Raw genomic sequence first — 22,853 nt, 5'->3', positions numbered from 1 at the left:
GTAAGTACCTGATTTGCATGCACACATCTAGAATTGGCATGCACAAACTTCTCCATGGCTCTCGCATAGACCATCCTTTCCTTAGTACAGAATGAGGGGGTGGATCTGGGAAAAGTTTGAAGTTCTAAGGAGACACAAGCCGTACACTGTTTGAAAGTTATTCTAGCACCAAACGGCATCCAGAAACTGCTCGTTCCTCTTCTGACAAAGTTTTGTCTAGGGGTTTTGGTTTATCAGGTGAGTGAATAAGAAATATTGGGGCATTACAATGGAACTTGAAGAGGGCTGTGCTTTAAAAGGGGACCTTTTCTGTTTCCAGAGTGACTTGGATTTGTAAAAAGACCAGGAGGACTTGTGGCACCTTAGAGACTACCAAATTTATTTGAGCGTAAGCTTTTGTGAGCTACAGCCCTCTTCATCGGATGTTTTCCACTGCATGCATCTGATAAAGAGGGCTGTAGCTCACGAAAGCGTATGCTCAAATAAATTGCTTAGTCTCTAAGGTGCCCCAAGTCCTCCTTTTCTTTTTGCGAATACAGACTAACAGGGCTGCTACGCTGAAACCTCGGATTTGTAAGTAGCGTCTTCCCTTCAAGGGAAAGGGAGCCCAGAGCAGCGTGTGTGTGAGCGCCCGGTGTCGGTCAGCAGCAGCGGTTGGCAAATGTTGCTGTCAGTCAGGGGCAGGAGCCGAGTGTTTCTAAGGGCAGTTGCGGGGCGGGGGAGCTCAAGGGAAGAGGGGGAAGGAGGGGAGCTGCGGGCGCTGTAGCTGGGACTCCGGGGCCACCAGCGCAGGGGTGCAGCCACCCCGTCCCGTGCTGAGCGCGGAGAAGAAATGAGATTTTCCACGAGGGTGAGTTGTTTTTTCCCCTCACTAAGATGCCGGTTCAGCTTTTAATCCTGTTCGACCCCAAAGGTTGAGCCAGGGCGGAGCCTGCAGCGTGAGTCCCGCTAGCGGCTGGCAGGGTCTGGTGCTTCCCGTTCTCGCTCTGTGCCTGAGCTGCGCGGGGACCGTGACCGCTTCTGCCCGGCCCCGGGGCTGTGCGCGCGCTTCCGAGCGGGGCAGGTTCCTGAGGACACCATTCGGGGCCCGCTTCCCTGCGCCCCGGGGGAAGGGCTGGGACCCGCCCGCCCGCGCTCGGGTGCCTGTGCCCGCGGCGGTGCCGGATAACAACGCGCGCTCTCTCTTCTCTCTCCCTTACTAGCCCTGAGGCGCTCGGAGGGGGCCGGCCGGCCGGCGGCAGCAGGGAAGAAGCGAGCGGACAGGGACCAGGCAGGCGCCTTCCGAGCAGAGCCGAGTCCCCCCGCCGGTGCCTGGGCTGGGAGATGCGGGCGCGGGCACTCGGGAAGGAATCTGCCCCCCGCGTGCCGTAGCCAAGCCCTCGCCCCTCGGAGCAGAGTATTGCCTGCCCTAGCCGTGCGCCCTGCCCCTAGCTAAGGGGCAGGACTGCCCCGCCCCGCCCCGGCCGGCGCCGCGCTCCGGGGGCAGGATGGTGGACGTGTTCAGCGGGCGGCCCCTGCTCACCCGGGACGGGCACGCCGTGGATCCCGAGGAGATTTTGCAGAACAAGATCGTGGGCTTGTACTTCTCGGCCGGCTGGTGCTCCCCGTGCCGGGACTTCACCCCCGTCCTGTGCGACTTCTACAGCGAGCTGCTGGAGGGCGCCCGCCCGCCGGCCCCGTTCGAGATCGTCTTCGTCTCGTCCGACCGCAGCCCCGAGGAGATGGCCGAGTACATGCACGACATGCACGGGGACTGGCTGGCGCTGCCCTTCCACGACCCCTACAAGCAGTGAGTGCGGGGGGAGGGGGGCGAGAGGCCGCGGGGGGGTTAGCAGCAGCAGCCTGGTACCCGCCAGCTGGGAGGCCCCTGCCCTGGGGGAGCTACGCGATCTGGGGGCGGGATGGCCAGGACCAGAGCTGTTGCTATTCCCTAGACCGCAGGTGCTTCGGGCTGGGTTTAAATCCAAGCTAGAACGTGCCAAGTTTGCACCCAGCCTCCCGAGTTCCGCTGGCTGAACGTGTAAGTGCCTCTAGCGCCCAAAGCACCTAGACCCCGGCACAATCTGGTGGCGCCCCTGCTGCAGACCCCCAGAGCGGGCACCTGGGTCCTGCTGGATCCCAGCCAATCTTGGGCCCCAATTCCCCAAATTCTAAGGTGGAACTCTAGAAGAACTGTCCCTATTCTGACTTGCACCGATGAAACCCAGACCATACTACACTCTGGCACCCCAGCACCAGATCCAAAACCTGGATCCTGCTGGATCGGGCCAGTGTTTGCTTTTGTCCCCCAATTCTTCCACATAAATAGAGAACAAGAGTAGATGCTCCAGCACTCCAGTTGTACCAGGACCCCTGAAGAAGAGCTCTGTGTAGTTAGAAAGCTTGTCTCGCTCATCTACCGAAGTTGGTGCAATAAAAGGTCACCCACCTTGTTTCTAGGGAAAAAAATATCAGTTTTCATCATAGCAAAAGGTTAACAGCAAGGTGCCTCAACGTTTCCCTGCGGGTCCTGTATTGTTTTATATATTTATTAACTGCCTGGAAAGGGGAGTGAGTGGTGAGATAGCAAACTTTGAAGGTGACACAAAGTTATTTAGATTGTTCCAGTCCAGAGAACAGTGAGAGGAATGGAAGAGAGACATAAACAAGCTAGGTGACTGGACAGCATGATGAAGTTCAATATAGACAAATGTAAGGTAATGCATTTCGGTAAAAATTTTTTAACTGGTGTGCTTTACAGGGTTCTAAACTAATTATATCAGCTGAGGAAAGTGACATAGGTATCACAGTAGCCAGGTCAATTTAAACAAAAAAAAAATTTCCCATGAAAAATAATCCATTGGAAATGTATCTGTCTTTGCTGCTCCATGTTGTAGCAATTTTCCACCCAGTGGAATTGTGACTGCACTAACCTGTTTAGTTACACGGGACCAGAAAAAGGAAATTCAGAAAAATATCAGTGTTGTTTTTAAAGAAGTCTTTGGTAACATTTTGTAAAGTTTGCTGGAGTGTGGCAGTGATCTTTTAAAGTTAGCTTGCGAGTCTGATGATTGATGTTACTTTGATTAGTTGGCTTACTCCTATCATGACAGGGTGCATTGATTTAAATAAAGCAATTTAAATAATCAATTTTAATCATGATTTAAATCAGAAAGCCGGAAAACTTGTTTTAAATAGTCAATTTTAATTGTGTTTTGCATTTGTACTTTTGTAGTTATTTTCCTAAAGAAATGCTTATTCTCATTAATTGGTAACTATTAAAACATATAATTTAAACTGAATATAGCATTTACGCTAAATTTGGTCCTCCTTTTTGCTAGCCCGGAGGATACACTACATCTATATATATTTGTTTAAGCAATTGTATAGCTTAATTTATTTTTATTCAGGTTATTTATTTTTATATTTTTATTATGCCAGAAAATGGTGAATGATGCATTTCTTATGTATTAGATTAATTTTTTACTTGTGATTTGTGTCAAGATCTATTTGAATAGAAATTCAAATTCAATTAATGCACAAAACCAGCATTTAAATTTTTGATTAAATAAAACTACTTCAAAAGTGCTGGATACATTTTTAAAAGTTTATCAAAACATGTTTTGCATTTAAAAGTAGCTGATTTATTAAACAAAGGAAATATTATCTGCAGTTAATTAATTGACCTGATTGTTTCAAGTCACCGTTTCCATCCAGATTCTACAACTAAAGTAGTTCTTGCCTCTAACATGGCTAATTAAGGTCTTTCTCTTTAAAAGTTCCAGAGAGCTTTAATGTTTCTGTATTAAACTAGCAATACCACAAGACACCACATTTAGAAGGGTTTAAGCATAACAAGTAATTGAAATTTAAATTGGAGTGAATTCTGAGAGCTGAAATCATGTAGAGTATTACACCAATGATATATTTTAACTGTTAACACAGTTTTTAAAAACAAAAATGACTGAGCTCTGTTAGGACTTCTGAGAGAAAGATTTATCTAAATTTTAATACTCTGTCTAGTCCTGACTCTCACATGTTGAATAGACAGGCAGGTTGGATGGTGAACCTGCAGGAGGGCAAGGCACAGTCAATGGCAAAACTCTTTGTGGGTTTTGCTTTGAGCAGGTCTAATTGACATAGTGCCTAAAACTATGTGGACAGCTGGTGGGTTGTGTCTATAAAGGCTCCCAATATTATGAACAATGAGTAGCAATAATGGGATGGGTATATAAAAGAAAACGTCCCTTCTCTATGTTGGGATTCCTTCCAAGGCCTTTTCCACTTGGCTTATCTGAAACATCTCGTCCAGTTCTGGGAGAACACTTGATCCAGTTCTCTGGAATCCAAAAACTGGGTTTGAATCTGGCCTTGTCTCTGAGGCTTTTTATTTGGCATTTCATAAAGCTACACCTGAGGTGATCAGGCTCAGGTGTAGGGGTGTGGGTTAGGGTGCACCACAACTCCAGAGTACATAATTATAAATCAGAATATACACAGATTCTGAAACAGACTTAACACACACGTTACATGCTTTATGATTGGCTTACTAATTTTGTGAACCAGTCCCCATATAGATCATGAGCTATCCATGCACTACAAAGTGTGATAGTAAGCAAAGCAAAGCTGCAAGCTTATCACACAGTACTCCTCTTCTTAATATTTCTTTATGTACTAGCTACATATTATTTATGAAGCCATTTGTGAATTCATGCTTTATCCATTGTTAACCCCTGTTTCCTTACATCTATTTTCTTTCATTGTTCATGCAATGTTCATGCAAGGCCTACACCACAGAGAAAACAGTTGTTGTGCAGTAGCTGCAGTAAGACCCTGGAACAGGATTTCCTCTTCACCCCTATCTCCATGGGATAGTGGTGGCTTCTTGTCTCCTTTTCCTCATATACTCTCTCGGAGCAGAAGGGGATGGAGCTGTGTTACTATTTTATGAATGCAACACCAAAACTGATCTGGTAGATGGTTTGTGGCATTCCAATAGCACTAGCACGGTAGAACCTGCTTATAGAGAAGCCAAGGGTCACTGTAAGCAGAGTGAAGCAAAAGTCTATTGAAATTAATTGAATGATTTGGGACTTGAACTATAGGTAGAAATTTGCTAGAATAGAATTCATATAAAGAAAGTTCCACTCTGTTTATTAAACATAGAATACCTGCATTGTTGGTGAATAGTAATTTGATGGTCTACTCTGTGTGCACAAATGGATGATCTCATTTGCATAGCTAGGCTATATTTAGAGTGGGTATCCTTTTCACTCTCCCCTCCTTTGTTTGTTTGTTTGTTACACCCACGTGTAGGCTCTTGTCCTAAATTAGACTGTAAACTCTTTGAGTCAGGGACTATCTTTCTATATGTTAATACAGTGTCCAGCGCAATCATAGGTGCCGAGTTTCTAATCTGCTGGGGGGTGCTTCCCCCTGGCTCTGCTGAGGCCCCGCCCCCACTCCACCCCTTTCCCCAAGGCCCCACCTCCACCCTGCTTCTTCCCGCCTCTCCCCCCCCGTCCCCGCCCAGTTCTGCTCCTGCCCCCAAGTGCGCTGCTCCCTCGCTCCTTCCCCCCTCCCCCCGCAGCCCCTCCTGACGCCACGAAACAGCTGATCCACAGCAGGCGGTAGGTGCTGGGAGGGAGAGGGAGGCGCTGTGGGGAGGGGGATGTTCTGGTAGGGGGGCTGCCAGTGAGTGCTCAGCACCCACCATTTTTTTTCCCATAGTCGGCACCTATGAGCACAATGCAATCCCAATTCTGATTGGGGCCCCTAGATGCTATATTATAATATAACCAGGACTAGGTTGTTTTAAAAAGTGAATGGTTTACATGTGATTCATGACACTAAGAAATGAACTCCTCTAACCACAGAACAATACACTAATACAGCCCATATAGTATGTTTCCCCACACTGCCTCGCCAGTGTGCGTTGATGTTGACCTTGAGGGAAACATTCTCTAGCGGTGAGAGTAGTTTGATTTTTGCCTGTTCAGTCCTTGATCTGCCTGTTGAGACCACTGCCAAGTAATGCTAATTCTGGTGGTGGTTTTGTAATACTGGTTTCTTTCTACTTAGAACTAGATCGAGGTCTCAAAGTCATTTTATATAATTTTACTGAACAGTCCCTAGGTAGTAACAATATCTGGTTGCTACCAACATTGGCTGGATTCAGACCAGTGACCTAAAGGAGAAAGGTTCTGTATTTCACAAGCCATTCAGCATGTGCCATGGGAAGGTGAAAGTCTAGTGATTAAAGCTCCCATCTCAGTCATGAGATCTGGGTTCTTTTCCTGACTCCGTGTCTTGCTCTGTGATATGAGCAAGTCACTTTATCTGTGTCCATCCTCCAGATGAGGAAATTGAGGTAGTGAATTACATTTATGTCTTCCTCATGGGAGCACTGGGAAGGCTGATGTTTTGTCATATTTTCTGAAATCCTCTTAGTGCATATTAAGAGTCTTAAGTGGCTAATATAAAAACAGCAAAGAAGTATTGTTAAGTGTTAATAAATCATGTATGAATATTTAATCATAATGTGTCTTATTTTAGGTGTTTAGAAATTATAGATAAATAACTTAATTGCTCGTTTTTGGAGCATGCAACAAGGTGCTATAATATCTTTATTATTACAGTATTTTATCTGGTGAGCTCATTACTTACTGTAGTCTCTTAGGTGCAAGAATTTAAAATCAAAGCAGGATCAGAAGCGTCCCCCAGGCCTATGCATCTTAAACGTGTCTCTGAATTAGGACATAAGTAGGAGTGTATGCAACAACAAAGTATAACTCCTGATTATGTGTTTTACTCCTGGGGGAATTCTGCACCACTGTGCAATGCAGAATTTTTCAGAATTTAACGTTGTGCATGCAGAAATTCCTTTCCCCCCCCCAAGAAATGGACTACAGAGATGTTGGCCGCCACTGGGGGCTGCTGGACCTGGCGGAACCCAGCTCTCAAATAGAAGACAAGGCTGTGGGAAGCGGAAGGGAACTGGAGGGTTCCCAGCAGCTGCAGTTCCCAGCATGCCCTGAAGGAAGGAGGCGGCGGTGTGCAGGAAATTCCATGCAAGCCCAGGACTAAGCATCAGGCTGTTTCTCCCTCTGGATCCCTGGGCTCTGGGGGATAGGATATGTGTGTGGCTGGGCTGAGGAGGGTGTGGCAGGGCTCTGGGGAGTAGGGATGTGAGTGTCTGGGCTGGGGAGGGGGCATGGCTAGGTTCTGGGGGCAAGGGGCTGTGTCTGGCACCCTGGCTGGGATCTGCGGGGAGTGGACAGAGAAACAGGAACTGGATTGTTGTAGGGTTTTCTTTAACTCTCTACTCCTGGGGGAGTTTGTGTGTGTGTCTGTATTATTACAGGCATACATGCTGACAGGTATTTTGAAATAAATTACCAAAATAATTGAAACTGGCGTGATTATATAGTGTTATTTTGACAAATAACTTTTGCAGAATTTTTAATTTTTTGGCGCAGAATGCCCCCGGGAGTAGTGTGTATTGGCTTTGTATTGCTGCTGCTGGTGTGCATATTGTGATCCTGATGGAGGGGGATAGGAACAAATAGGAGGAAGATGAAGAAAAGGAAGGGATTAGCAGATAGGAGGGGGTACAAGCAGGCAATCATTTTGAAGCACTTGGAGAGGAAGGTGATCGGGAACAGTCAGCATGGATTCACCAAGGGCAAGTCATGCCTAACCAACCTGATTGTCTTCTGTGATGAGAGAACTGGCTCTGTGGATATGGGGAAAGCAACGGATGTGATATATCTTGGCTTTAGCAAAGCTTTTGACATGGTCTCCCACAGTATTCTTGCCAGCAAGTTAAAAAAGTACGGATTGGATGAATGGACTATAGGGTGGATAGAAAGCTGGCTAGATTGTTGGGCTCAACGGGTAGTGATCGACGGCTCAGTGTCTAGTTGGCAGCTGGTATCAAATGGAGTGCCCCAGGGGTCGGTTCTGGGGCCAGTTTTGTTCAAAATCTTTATTAATGATCTGGATGATGGGATTAATTGCACCCTCATCAAGTTCGCAGATGACATTAAGATGGAGGAAGAGGTAGATATGCTGGAGGATAGGAATAGGGTCCAGAGTAACCTAGACAAATTGGAGGATTGAGGCAAAAGAAATCTGATGAGGTTCAACAAGGACAAGTGAAGAGTCCTGCACTTAGGAAGGAAGGATCCCATGCAGTGTTACAGGCTGGGGACTGACTGGCTAAGCAGCAGTTCTGCAGAAAAAGACATGGGGATTACAGTGGATGAGAAGCTGGATATGAGTCAGCAGTCTGCCCTTGTTTCCAAGAAGGCCAGTGGCATATTAGATTGTATTAGTAGGAGCATTGCCAGCAGATTGAGGGAAGTGATTATTCCCCTCTGTTCGGCACTAGTATTGCTCCCATCCAGTTTTGGTCCCCCCCCACTACAGAAGGGATGTGGACAAATTGGAGAGAGTACAGCGGAGGGCAATGAAAATGATTAGGGAGCTGGGACATATGGCTTATGAGGAGAGGCTGAGGGAACTGCGGTTATTTAGTCTGCAGAAGAGAAGAATGAGGGGGGATTTGATAGCAGCCTTCAATTACCTGAAGGGGGTTCCCAAAGAGGAGGGAACTCGGCTGTTCTCAGTGGTGGCAGATGACAGAACAAGAAGCAATGGTCTCAAGTTGCAGTGCAGGAGGTCTAGGTTGGATATTAGGAAACACTATTTCAGTAGGAGGGTGGTGAAGCACTGGAATGGGTTACTAGGGAGGTGGTAGAATCTCCATCCTTAGGCCTAGCTTGACAAAGCCTTGTCTGGGATGATTTAGTTGGTGTTGGTCCTGCTTTGAACGGGGGATTGGACTAGATGACCTCCTGAGGTCTCTTCCATCCCTAATAGTCTATGATTCTGTGAACCTAGGAGCAGCAAATTAGGCCCTGTTTTTGCATTGTGATCCATACGGGCAGACTGTTATGCCTGTGCAGTGTCCCCGCAAACTTCATGTGGGTGCAGCAGTGTACCCATCTGGATCACAGTGCAGGATTGCGGTCTTAATATGCAGTAGTTAAGTTTCTTGTTCCACTTGTCAGCAGGCCTGAAACACCTGTAGAAGAAGCTTATTCTGCCCCTGGGGAGATGGAGCAGTTTGCATTGCTTTCTGGCAATTCCCTCTAGCTAAATGGCAGGCCAGCTTTGACTGACTCCATATTCAGTCCACCTTAATTGGTGTGAGGTCTTTGAGAGTTGAGGCCTTTGGAGTGGGGAGAGTAGGATCCCAAAAAGTCCCTGAAAAAAGGAAGGTGGAAGGTCCGAAGACACAGAGAATGGTGGAGGGGGTAAAACTAACTGTGTATTTATACTAAGCTCCTCACTGTGGTATGAGGTGTATGGGTCTGGGAAGAGAGAATGACAGATATAAGCACGTATGAATGAGGCAATAAATGCACATGAGAGGGAAGAAGGGGGAATGCATGGGAAAGGGGAAAAGGGGCTTTACTTACTTTTAAGCAAGTGATTGAGTTGATAGCTGAAGAAAACTCAGAAATAAAACTTGTCCATTCCTTCCTTGGAATTTTAGAGTCCAGCCCCCAGCAGTCGAAATTAGACTCCTAACTTGTGATACTCTTGAGGATATGTCTGTAACGTTTAATAATATAGACAGTTCTTAAATTTGTTAGAAATACACAATAAATAGTATGAATAAACAGGAGCTGTGCATTATTCTATTTACCACTGCTAATAAAGGTTAGTGAGACTGCCATCATTTACAAGGATAGCTGTCTTTTGAGTAACAAGTCCTACCCTCCCAGATGGAGAGAAATATATCCTATAATTCCCTGTTATGAATTATAGTATATACATGCTATTGTTTCCATTAACTTTGTGCTCCCTGTGAATGCACTAGCTTTATATTTTAGAAAAACTGAAAAATAACTAATGTCTGTGAAGTCCTTTCTGCTTTTAGGTGAATTAAACTGAGTTCATTTTTCATTATTGTTCACTTTAATCAGAGGTATCTGCTGAAGTCTTTGGTATAATGGATGAAACATTAGGAAACACAAAGACAGGTAGTTGAGTAAAACACCTTATGCAGTAAAAGCATTTTTTGTAATGAAGCATCATTGTCAGAAATAGCTACAGCCAATTTAGTAAAATGTGTGGCAGCCTACAGTCTGGTCAAGTGTAGGTGCCATAAGTTTGTACAGATGTTGTAGTGCTTGGAAACACTGAACAAAAAGAGCATTATATGTTATTAGCAGCTGAATGCCCATGTTTGTCGCAAGGGGTGAGACAGTTGGGCCAAGTAATCCACCATCTGTGCAGTATCCCTCATACGACCAATGACATTGTTTTGAATGAAGATTAGTTGTAGAATCAGGTTTATGATTGGTTGTGTTACCTCTGATCTCACACTGATATTCCAGTTTGGAGTAGACATCCCAATCCGCCCCAACCATCCTTTCTATGAAGGTTGAAAATCTCACTGTATCTTCCTTATTCACCTCCCCAACTTGGATTGGAGACCCCACCGTCTAGAACACCAGGTGGGCAAACTACAGCCCACAGGCCGTGTCTGGCCCGTCAGACCTTTTAATCTGGTCCTTGAGCTCCTGCCAGGGAGCAGGGTTGGGGGCTTGCCCCACTCCACATGGTTCCCAGCAACTGCGGCCAATGGGAGCTGCAGGGGCGGCACCTGCGGATGGGGCAGCATGCACAGCCTCCCTGGCTGCCCATGTGCCTCTGCATAGGAGCTGGAGGGGGGACATACTGCTGCTTCCTGGAACTGCAGGGGCGGTGCCTGCAGACGGGTCAGTGCGTAGAGCCACGTGGCCACGCCTCCGCATAGGAGCCGGCGGAGGGACATGCCGCTGTTTCCAGGAGCTGCTTGAGGTAAAGGCAGCCTCGAACCTGCACCCCTGACTTCTTCCCATGCCCCTGCCCCAGCCCTAGCCCTGATCCACCTCCTGCTCTCCGAACCCCTCGGTCCCAGCCCAGAGCACCCTCCTGCACCCCAAATCCCCCAGCCTCATCCCAGAACCAACATCCCTAGCTGGAACCCTCACCCCCCTGCCGCCCAACCTCTGGCCCCTCCTGGAGCCCCCTCCCGCACTCCAAACCCTTCAGCCCCAGCACCGAGCTCCTTGGCCCCACGCCGGAGCTCTCACCCCCTCCCGCATCCCATTCCCTTGCTCCAGCCTGGAGCCCCCTCCCACACTCTCAGCTCCTCATTTCTGGCCCCACCCCAGAGCCCTCCCCCCCCCCCCCGCACCCCAACCCTCAATTTCGTGAGCATTCATGGCCCGCCATACAATTTCCGTACCCAGATGTGGCCTTCAGGCCAAAATGTTTCCCCACTCCTGATCTAGAAGGAGATCACATCTATACCTCTACGCAATACACTGTAAATATCTAGGTCACAGACTTTAAAGTACCCTGTCATCAGATCATGCCAGCATATTACTTTGTTTTTAATTTTATTTATTTTATCCAGGAGAGAAGAGAGTTGACATGTGTGGTATGTGTTGCATTTTCATTTCGTGCCAGAGATTAGAAATTTGAGGTTATGATAAATAAGCCTGTCCAGCAGACAAAAGGTGGGCAGATGGCTGACAGAAATGTTTGTTCCTGGAGTGTATAAAATGGCGTTTTACAGGCATACAGTTGTCTTAAGTGATGGTACCCTCCATGAGGATATCTTGAGTATTTCTTTCCATTCACTTAACTGTTCATTGCCATTACATTAAATGCTTAGATGTGTTTTTAACTGTGATGTTCCATGGTTACACATAGGTTCCAAGTTTACCGTTAACTAGCAACCTTAACTTAAATCAAAGTAATGCAGTCCTTTGTCTTCGTTTTTGTGATTTAAAATTATGGGGCTGTTGAGGAGCTATGGAGTGCCACAGTGTCTCTGCCATCTCCTGTCTTTGCTCAGTGGAGCTTAGGGTCTCTGCAGGCTCCCCTCTTCTGTCCTTGTCTCTTTCTACAAAGTGGTACCATCCCTTGCTCTCGCTGCTCTGCAGAGCTTCGGGTTCCACAGAGTAAGTGGCTTCCTGCACTGCTCTGCAGTTTGTCTCTTCTCCACCTCTCCTTGCCTTGATGCTGGCTTGGCTCTCCCCTGCCCACAAACGACCATTGGCTCCTGGGTAACTCAGCTCCCTCCCTCATAGGCGCCTTGCTACTCCTTTAAAGAAGACAAAGCAAAGAGCCTTCAGGTGCCAGTAGCAGCAAAGAGCCAAGCCAGCACTGATTGTATTGAGGGAAAGAGAGGACCAACATTCATTGCACTGGGGAAGGAACTAGCATTGATTTTATCAGGGGGTAGGGATGTCCAGCCTCAACTGGATTGGGAGGCAGCCTTAATCACTGTGGCTGTTAATCCTTCACGTCAGAAAATATCCACACACAAATTTAGTTTTATTCCTGGAGTTTGATGACACCTGTGTGAAAATGCATATATTTATAGGGACCCCTACATCTGCCGTGTCTCTAAATATTAGAAATGTAGGTTTTCTGTCCTTTTGTTAAAAGGACATTGTAGTAACTAGATTTCAATTTCCTCAGATTTGGTCAGCTGGCCATCATAGAATCATAGAATATCAGGGTTGGAAGGGACCTCAGGAGGTCATCTAGTCCAACCCCCTGCTCAAAGCAGGACCAATCCCCAATTTTTGCCCCATATCCCTAAATGGCCCCCTCAAGGATTGAACTCACAACCCTGGGTTTAGCAGGCCAAAGCTCAAACCACTGAGCTATCCCTGATCAGTCTGTATCGTTGTATCACTTAAATTCCTGTGTAAACTAAAAGATTCTGTCACTTTGGGTTAATTTTAGGTACTTTTTAGAGTACAGTCTTTCCTTATGATGAAGGATTATGAAATTTGTTTCAATGAGGAATTTAAAGTCTCATTAATACAAATTGGCACAGTTTAATATCCCTTCGTGAGGAGAAATGGAGTAGCCATCATTGTATAATGCTAATTTATACTATACCTTGGAGAATGAAAACTCCTGAGTGTTCCAACCACTTCAAAAATAGTAAAAGGGCCAGAGCAGCATAACAGGTCCTAAGAATTACTGTTCTGGCTAAGGGAGAATTCCCCTCTTGCCTGTATGCTGTGGAAGAGGGCTGCCTTCTGAGGATCCTCTTGTAAGTCAACGGCATGCTGGGGTGAGACTGGAGCAAGCCGTGCTTATGGAAGCTCCAAGCAGTACTGCAGCCCAAATGTAAGCCCAAGGGAAACTGCTGTAACTTAGATTAGGTCCTCAAGGGCTGCAGAGCAGCCCAGAATCTTGAGGGTGCAAAGAGGGCTAAAGCTTTCCCTATGTTGCAAGTTCTGTATTTGCGCCTCTGAGAGATGCACCACAGAATCTCACCCCTTGTGTGTGTGTTTTCAGTTTGTATTGACAGCTTCCTGAAATGTTTCTAACAGCGTGTTTAACTTTGTGTTTTGTTTCCAGTGATTTGAAGAAGAAATACAATATAACGGCCATTCCCAAACTGGTGATTGTGAAACAAACTGGAGAAGTCATTACTGACAAGGGAAGGAAACAGATCAAAGAAAGAGGGCTAAGCTGCTTCCGAAACTGGCTCGAGGGGGCAGATGTCTTTCAGAATTTTTCTAACTGAACAAAAATTGGGAGATACAAGCAAGACAGCTAGACAAAGCTTGTGGGGGAACTTGCAGAGTTCCCAAACTATAACTTTTTTGGTTAGAACAAAGGGCGTTATTGATTAGGAGCCATTTAATTTTATTCCAAACTATAGAAAGCAATATGCCAATAGGCTAACATAGTTCAGAATAAATGCACTTATCATTTTATTCGTGTTGTCTTGTTTACTACAGTTAGTATGACCACCAAAGCATTTGTAATAATATTCAAGAGTTGTGTGTTGTAGGGCTCTTCCAGACAGATAGAAGGGCAGCCCTGTGAAATCTATGCAAATGTTTTATTTTTGCAGATGTGCACAGGTAAAAAAAATACATATTTTTCTCAACCACAAGATTTTTCTGGTGATTAGCACATAATTTATATTTATTGATAAAACAGAAGTATACTTGCTTTAATAAAGTACTATTTATGCATTGCAAGCCTTCAGATGTCTCCTTTGATATCTTACACGTAAATCTGAACAGAAAATGACATGGCTGTTAAATCGGGTGCACTGTTTGCCCATGAATAAGAAATCCCTTTTTGTCTGTGCTTCAAGTGGGTTTCTTTACACTTTACAGTCTTCCTCTCCGTTTTCTTATCCCCAGATTTTTTTTCCCAATACCGTAGTGAGAGTCAACATCTCCAATTCACAATCAGGCTTTCTAAAATATATCAGTGTTTTGTGTGTTTGCAATGGGGAGAGGAGTGGCGGGAAGGAGGAGAAAGGCAGTGGATATATAGGTGAAGTGGCCATGTTAAACAAAGATGCTAAGCAGGCTGGTGTCTAGTATTTAGAGCATAAAACTATGGGTCTGATTTTCATCATGTACATCAGTGTAAACCTTTGACTTCAGCAGAGTTACATGCAGCAGAGTCCATGCAAAACTGGTAGGAGGGGAGAATCTGTCCTTTAGGCCTTATGAGCCCAATTCTGGATGAACTGCAGATGTGGATGAGGATTGTTAAGCACATCTGTCCGGGTAAGAGGTAATTCGCAGAAAATGAGGCACTTTGCCTGCAGGACTCTCAAGCCCATTCTCTAAATGAAATATACACAGTTACCATAATTATGCATGAATATTTGGAAAGCTAAATTTACCATGCTATAAACAGGAAGGAGTTAGATGGGATTAATATTTAATATTTGTTGAACTTGCTGATTCATTTTCTTGTAATGGAGGAAATGATGTTTTCTCCTCAGAGTATGTAATCTGGGAGGGTTCGTATCTAGTCCTCAAAAATAAGCCATGAAACGAGCTCCAAAGATACTGAGTAGAAAAACAATGTTAGCTCAATGAGGTGCTTAAGTTATCTTTGTGAGTCAGAGGCTCTGAGAGCTGGGTTCTTGAGGTGGTATTAGGCAATACTGCAGCCTGCTTCTGATCTTCACTATCTAACCAGTTAGTTCATAGTTGAGTGCTCTTCTAAAGAATACTGAGCTATGAATGAGTTTTTGGAAAGGCCTTTATGCAAGCACTACCTGCTGTTCTGCGACCAGTTAATGATGAATGTAGTTTGAAATAACAGTTCAATCAGAAACTGAAAAGGCATTAATAGAAAATGTTTCCAGTCCTTACGTATTATACAGTTATGTTGCCTGAAATATGGGGCAACTCCTAATGGCACAGACACCAGTTGTAGCCTAATGGGTATCGCCTCATTTAGATTTCATGTTCAGTTCAAGGTAGATGGCCATTTGGTTGCCTGACTCTGTGTACAATATATGCATCTATATGTAAATGAAAGACTTACACTACTTAAAATTTGATCCTTTTAGGGGGCCAGTGAATAATGCATTGAATGGGGGTGGTAAAATGGGCTGCTGAATCAGTGTGTCCCCCAATCCAGTCTCAAATTAAAATCCAGATGGGAGTTAACAGGAATAGAATTGTGATGAAGTAGAAGAAGTATTAAAAAGAAGTATATGGACTCCTGCCCTGTGGGGGTCCACTGTATTCTCACATCAGTATGTTGAGTGCCTTAAAAAAAATAATTACCACCCCTGCTTGTGTTCGTTATGCTTGTCATGGTATTTCATGTTCCAAGTATAGGAAATATGGGTAAAGGGAAATAGCATAGTGCAATACACTCTCTTCAACAGCTCCTACTATACGTAGAGAAGTTAAAGGAATAACTTGCATTGAGGCTACAGAGGAAGCCATATGTGTCATTCCCTCATATATTGATAGGGGACTAAACTCATTTGCATGTTATACTTGAAATCATGGGTTTTTTACACCTTTGTTTTTGCTTTAAACCGAAACTTTAAGTAGGTCTTGCATTTGTTAACAATTTTTCTACCGTTCTTCCTTTTTTCTGTGGTGAAATGCCATGAATATTAATTGGTGGCCAGCTTTCTTTCTTGATGAGAAGGAATGATACTGTTTTCTGATACAGTTATATGCAGTAGCATGAATGTTATTGATAGATAATTACTCACTCAAAAGGAAATTAACGAAAAACTGACTGAGGTGAGGTGAGGCTCTGCTGGGATTAGACAGAATATTACTCTTTATTAGTAGCTGATTTATGGGCCAACTTACGGCACAACACGTGTTAAGCAATCTTGTACAGTCTCTAGTTATTACACAATTTACAACCACATTTCACTAGCAAAAAATGGCAAGGTTTATATGCTGATATACAAACATTATGATCCATAATATAATTCTGAGGAAGAAGAACTAGCATTTATGTTCAAACAAATCAGTGCTGCAGGCTCTCTTGTGACCACTGAACATATCATTTGGAAAGAAGCAAAGCATAGAGCTCAGAGGAAAAGAGTGATAGATTCACTAATGAAGTAAACAATACAAATGCAAGTGAAATCAGCGTTTGAGGTCTACAGTGAATCTCTTGCTCATCTTTCATTAGCTGAGCTCATTCCCCCCCACCTCACCCTCCAATGCCCCAAAACTCCACTGCACATCTAAGTATTCTTAGTTCCTTCTTAAGAGTTGCTGTTGTGTATATATTGTGTGAGGATTTTTAATGAGAGAAGCAGTGTTACATTATAATGCTCCATTATGTTAATAAGATTCTTATCTGGAATATTTGCCTGTCGATATTGTAATTTGGTCTTTCAGAAGATATCTCTTTGCCATGCATTTAGTAGACACATTTAGAATACAATTGGTTTCTTTAGGATGTCTAAGACTAACAGTGACTCTTTCTCCTCATCCCCCTCCTTTTGGCAATGTCAACTGATGGAGAGGAACATGGATTAATTTCTAAATCTTCAAGGACTTGATTTCTTTGTCACCTTTTGCCACAACAAGCCAATCACATTTAATCACCAAAACCATGTCTATATTGAATAATACAGTTTGTCACAGGATCCTTCTACTGTTTGCAGATACCAACCTGTTAGCATCCTCTAGGGTTTAATTTATGTGTATATATCTTCTAGATAGCAATGTTATACCAATAAAATAAAAACCAGCAGGATCTTATTAAAGGGGAAAAGGCAAAATACTACATTTATTGTGAATACAGAAAGAATCATAGTAAGCAGTTAGTTATAGCTATAACATTCCATTCAATCTCATATTTATTCACACATTCATTCATACACACACACACACACACACACAGGTTCTGCAAGGTTGTTATCACAGTTACCAGCCTTAGAGTTGCTCATGTCAAGCACTGGCCAGGTGGCCTGGACATGAGGAGGGAGCAGGGCCTTGTCAGATGCTCATCTGATGCTCCTGGAAGTTGGTTTGCAGAATCAGACCCCAAAGTTCTCACTTTCTAGAGTCCATGTTTATAGGAATTTCTTCCTATGCCAGTCTATGGGAATTGCTTCATCATGCTGTTGCTGAATCAATCAGCAGATAGCACATTCCTGACGGCTCCGTGCTGCTAGATGTTATCGTGTTCTTTGGTTCTCCCATTCTTGAAGCTGTTGGGTGGATTCCAGTCTGCCCTCCGGGGGGTCCTCTGGTTATTTCCACTTGACGCCTTCTTCAGCCGATGGACACTGGATTCTTAGGCTGGCACCTCCCTGATCATTCAGTTATTATCCACACCAAGCATCCATCCACATACATCCTCTATCTCTATTTTAATCACAATTGTTAACAAAGCGAGATGAATACAACAAAAGGGCAGGAAGTCTCTGGGTGTTGTTTCTGTTGTTACAGAGTATTACTTCGAGTCTTTCTCTGTGTGAGTAGTTATTACAAAGAATTGCTTTGAGAACAGACTCTGTCTTAGAATGTACTAACGCAATTAGCAGCTTGCAAGTTTCACACATAGAGGGAGAGAAACAGTACCAAAAACCAAGAGACCTCTTAATTAGTAATACCCTGGAATTTAAACTATGGGGAATCAAACTCATTTGTGATTTTAATACAGAACTTCTTTAATATGATCCAACAGCAACAGTCATCTGTGCTGTGCAAAAATGACTCATACTTCTGTCCCACTTTTCTCTTGTAATGTCATCACTGCAAATGGTCAAAACTGGCTGATCAGGGAAATATAAAACCAGACATCTGAAAATTAACAGAAATGAAATGGGTATAAAACATTGTGGTACATGGAAAGTTGCCTATACAAATAGCCATTCTCTCAGAAATTAGAATCTGGAATAAATAAAATAAATGTATTCTACTAGTAGTGTTGGCATATCAATCCATAGTTCAGCAAACTACATAAGTACACACTTACTTTTAAACATGTGCTTAAGTCCCATTGAAGTCAATGAGATTTGAGGACATGCTTAAGTACTTTGGTGAATGAGGGCCTAACTGGAGGACATTGTCTTTGTAACAGGTCTAGGTGGCGTATGTAATCACTGAAGATTATTGCTGCAGAAGATTACCATGTTTCATTTTAATCTGGCAGATTTCATGTGCCAAAATGTGGTCCATGATGCAATCTAAAGTAATCCTAAAGAGGGAAAATATGAAGCCAGACTAAAATAACTGATTGAAAAATAACAATAAAATGACCCAAGAAAGAACTGACAGAGTCAGTGCTAATGATGTGCATTCTTCCACTGATTCTGGAGTGGATTTCACTCTATTTCAAAATGCTGCATAAGGAAGCAAAATAAGGTGGTGTATAATAGACATGGAAAATTTCTTTCAAAACAATATTTTAGGATATATAAAAGGCTAGAAAGGGAAGAGCAATTTATTTGACAAGGAGGACAAGGACAAAACATATTCCTTCAGTAGGTCTGACATACCTAAGAACCACAGCACTGAATGTTTGCTCTTCCCCCTATTCCCCATGTAAAGGCCAAGCTTGTCCTTGCATTTCTATCATTTGCATGAGTTCAGTCTAACAGCCAAGCAGGATCTATCTGTGGACATCTTAACTGCATGTGAAGTATGAAAAAACAGAACTCATGAACCTAGTTCCATAACCATGGGTCTCATTCAGTTGGGCTAAAGGAGAACTTATTTAGCTGTCAACAGCAATGAGCTTTTTATATTTAGGGTGACCAGATGTCACACTTTTATAGGGACAGTCTCGTTTTTTGGGGGACTTTTTCTTATATAAGCGCCTATTATCCACCACCTCCTGTCCTGTTTTTTCACATTTGCTATCTGGTCACCATAGTTATAGTCTCTTGTTGAGGTGTGCCACTAGATATCTGAGTAGATCTAACATTCTTTCTTCTAAAAGGCAGTAGTGTATATGTGCAAAAGCCTGGGCACTACAAAGAGAGCACCAATTTTACCATATAAACTTGACTAAAAGTTATGTTTTTCTTTTGGGACCAGGTCCAAAGTAGGGTTGGGGTTTTTTTGCTTTCCCAGATTAATCGTATCCCGTTTAAAAGGCTGTTTCATGTACATTTTGAAAGCTTGTTCTGTGTATAAACTTCAAAGGAGAGAAGTAAAATGATCTGTATTTACTCCTTCACATAACTGTAAAATTTTTGGAAGGAATTTTCACCTTTGGGCCTTTTATCTAGAAAACTCCCTGGGAAACTGTGGGAAGAAAATTACCATTCATATGCCAGAGTGATGGGTGCATAATAAATACCTAGATAGAAAATAATGACATTTATTGGAGTTTGTACATTTCCATGGGAAACAGAAAACTACAGATTTACAAATGAGCTCTGAAGGCCCAAATGTGTGATTTTTAGTGTTTGACTGTGAGACAAAGATCCAAAATGGGCAAAACCTAAAGATTCTTCACATGATGTAATGTCTTCAACATATATTTTAAATATCAGTTTATTTTTTCATTTCTGATCTCGATTTACGGTAATACAACGTGAAATAGCAGATCTCTGTAGAAAGGAGTAAAACTCAAGACCTAAAAGAAGTGATGCTTTCTTGTGATAAGGAATAGTTGAGAGCTTGTCTAGGTCACATGGATCTGATCAGTAAGGAACCTTTTTCAGTCTCCTATTCCCCTTTCCACAACACTGGTGGGTGCAGCTGTCAGATTGCAGGATGTGTTGCTTTTGTTCATAGTGTGACTGTGTTGCTTTTCAACTGCTGATGTTGAAAAGTGTTAAGCAGTTATCTGTACTGTGCGTGGATGAAGGGTTTTAGATGTTACTTGGTGCATAAATATGTGGGTGACCTTAAAGTCTCGCTGTTGAGTGCCATGAAGAAAAATGTGTAGATGGGTGAATCCCTGATAGAGCGGGATTTACACTCTCCATCTTCTCCATTTTGTTTAAATTATTTCAAAGCAACTACTCTGCTATATGAAGGGAGATGTACTGGGAAACACGAATGGCTGCCTTTGCTTTCCTTTCACTTTAAGTGGTGTATGGATGCTTGCAGGGGGTGTGCACTGCGGGCTGCGGAGGTTGCTAAGGTAAGGCCCTCCTCGCCTGAACTGAAACCCAAATTTAAGCACCATAGTAAATTCCCACATAAATGGTTTGAATGCAGTTTTGAGTAATTCATCACAAGTGTTGCTGTAGCAGAGGGAATCCAGATGTGAACCCTCAAGCATGTGCCGGCATCTCAAGTAGACAGAGAAAACTGCTCAGGGATGTTGTAAGCTGGTGCATGTGCTGCACAGGAAATGGTTTGGACTGTGCCGATACTAAATTGACTCTAGTTACACTTGTCAGCTAACCCCTACTAAGGTTTGCCCAGCCTGTAGGTAGACTCCTGGATCCACAAAACAATAAAACAGTGGTTTTTGAATAAGAAATGGTTTAAATTGATTCATTGACTGTACACAGAACAAAATCTTCCAAAAAGATTGTCTTTCTGATGACAATATAACTACACAATTCCTACGTAAAGATCTGTTAGATAGAGTTGTGTCAGCAGTGTCATGCTCAGATCAAAGTTCTTTTTAAAAGAAATTATTTACCCAAGGAAGCACCCCTTTGACAGCCACCTGGGCTTTTTTAGGGAACTTCTGCTTGTTAAAAATCCAGTTTTCCAGCAGGGTTTGGTGAGGCACAAGGAGATAGAATAATTTGCCTCGGGTCAGAGTGACTCAGTGATCAGCCTGGATCAAAATCCTAGAATCTCTGGGCTTTTACTGATTCAACTTGTTCTGTGGTCGAGAGCATGGGAAACTGAAGTTCTCTTTCTGCTGAACAATTAAAGCGCAGACAGTGGCAGTGCAATACTCATATCAAGGTGTTTCAACCTTTGCTTGAAAGGGTCACCTCTTGCAGTGGGAGGATCAGCATAATCTTTATGCTCACGAATGCTCCATGCTCCAGTCCCTGCCCTCTCTACTAACAAGGTAGTGTAAACTGGGATGGTAGCTTTTGCCTGAGATAATCTGTTCACTAAGGGCATGTCTACAGTGCCCCGCAGTTCAGGCTGCAGGGGTATGTACAGCAGTGTGCACCAATGTGCTGTCCTGTAACTCCCCCATGTGGGCGCAAACTAAAGGGTTTCTAGTTCACATTAATGTGGTCTTGCCTGAAGAAGAAATGTGAACTTAGGGACCTTTTAGTTCATACCTGCAGCATTCACACGGGGGAGTTGTTGTGCATTGTTATTCACACCCTCAAAGTCCGAAATGTGGGGCAGTGTAAACAAACCGTAAGATGGGAGCACCTCAGCATCTCATTTCATAGGCCAGCGTACAGCCGTCCAATAGTGACCACTTTTGGTCACTGTTTATCTCTGTCAGATTTCAACATTGAAAGGTGTGTTCTGAGTAAAACTATTTCCCCATGTTTATTCCCCCCCTCCACCCCGCTCTGTTCCTCAGATGTTCTTGTCAACTGCTGGAAATAACCCATCTTGATTATCACTACAAAATGTCCCTCCCCCGCCCCTTTTTCCTGCTTGGTAATAGCTCACCTTAAGTGATCACTCTCTTGTTACAGTGTGTATGGTAACACCCATTGTTTCATGTTCTCTATGTATATAAATCTCCCCACTGTATTTTCCACTGAATGCATCCGATGAAGTGAGCTGTAGCTCACGAAAGCTTATGCTCAAATAAATTAGTTAGTCTCTAAGGTGCCACTAGTCCTCCTTTTCTTTTTGCAGATACAGACTAACACAACTGCTACTCTGAAACCTGTTCTGAGTATGAAATTCTTGCGTTCTCAGCTGGACTTTGACATGCCACACGTCTGTGCCCTTGGGCAAGTCACCCAGCCTCTCAGCTGCTGTTTCCTTGTCTGTCACATGGGGCTAACAACACTTGTGTGTTCTGAGGACTGATTGTGTGTAGAGTGCTTTGGAGGTTCCAAAACTGCTTAGATAGCACCAAGCCATACCACTTTTATTCCCCCACATGGGGGGCTTGCACCATGGTATCTTCATGAGTGTAGGTTACACAAGTGCAAAAATCCCTAATGTAGATGTGCCCCATGTCTAGGTGATGTGTCCACCACACCAAAGTCACCCGTTTTTCCTAAGGGGATCAGTTCGGGCTACCTCGGAGAGGCCAGTGACTGGCTGGGTATGGAAAATGAACGAACGACCATCTCAATCCTGGAGAAACCTATTCTGGGCCTCAACCCTGAGTTAGTGATCCCTCTAGGTCAGGGCTGGGACTCTTGGACATGGTTCTTCAGGGAAGCATGCATTGCCATTGTCAGTCCTGTGCCTCATGTGGGGTTGAATAATGCTTCATTCTCTAGTACTCTCAATCTCTCACCGTTCACCAGCATTATGTTCATCCTAATATAGATGTATTTTGGAGAAATGTATTTAACTGAATGTCACTATTATAGATCGAAAGTATAGGATACTTATTTTTTATAATATAAACAGCATTGAATAAAGAAATACAGCAAACTAAGTGCCCTGCATAATGACAGGTTT

At 43.8% G+C, this 22,853-nt stretch overlaps 1 protein-coding gene across 3 annotated transcripts; it reads left to right on the top strand.

Moving 5' to 3' along the window:
- Positions 1-176: 176 nt before the first annotated feature.
- Positions 177-14,057, top strand: NXNL2 (nucleoredoxin like 2). 3 transcript variants are annotated; one of them, XM_037901685.2, is made up of 3 exons: positions 177-237; positions 1,203-1,789; positions 13,426-14,057. In XM_037901685.2, exons 2-3 carry the CDS (start codon positions 1,488-1,490, stop codon positions 13,592-13,594), a joined length of 471 nt encoding a protein of 156 aa, XP_037757613.1. In that variant the 5' UTR covers positions 177-237; positions 1,203-1,487; the 3' UTR covers positions 13,595-14,057. The 3 variants fall into 3 exon arrangements, with proteins under 3 accessions (XP_037757613.1, XP_027677506.2, XP_043403457.1); XM_027821705.2 differs by lacking the exon at positions 177-237 and adding an exon at positions 734-850; XM_043547522.1 differs by lacking the exon at positions 177-237 and having other exon boundaries at positions 1,046-1,729.
- The last annotated feature ends 8,796 nt before the right edge of the window (positions 14,058-22,853 follow it).

Source organism: Chelonia mydas, chromosome 5 (assembly GCF_015237465.2).
Source record: "Chelonia mydas isolate rCheMyd1 chromosome 5, rCheMyd1.pri.v2, whole genome shotgun sequence".
Taxonomy (NCBI): Eukaryota; Metazoa; Chordata; order Testudines; family Cheloniidae; genus Chelonia; species Chelonia mydas.
Note: the sequence above shows the minus strand (reverse complement) of the source record. Positions and strands in the feature narration are given on the sequence as shown.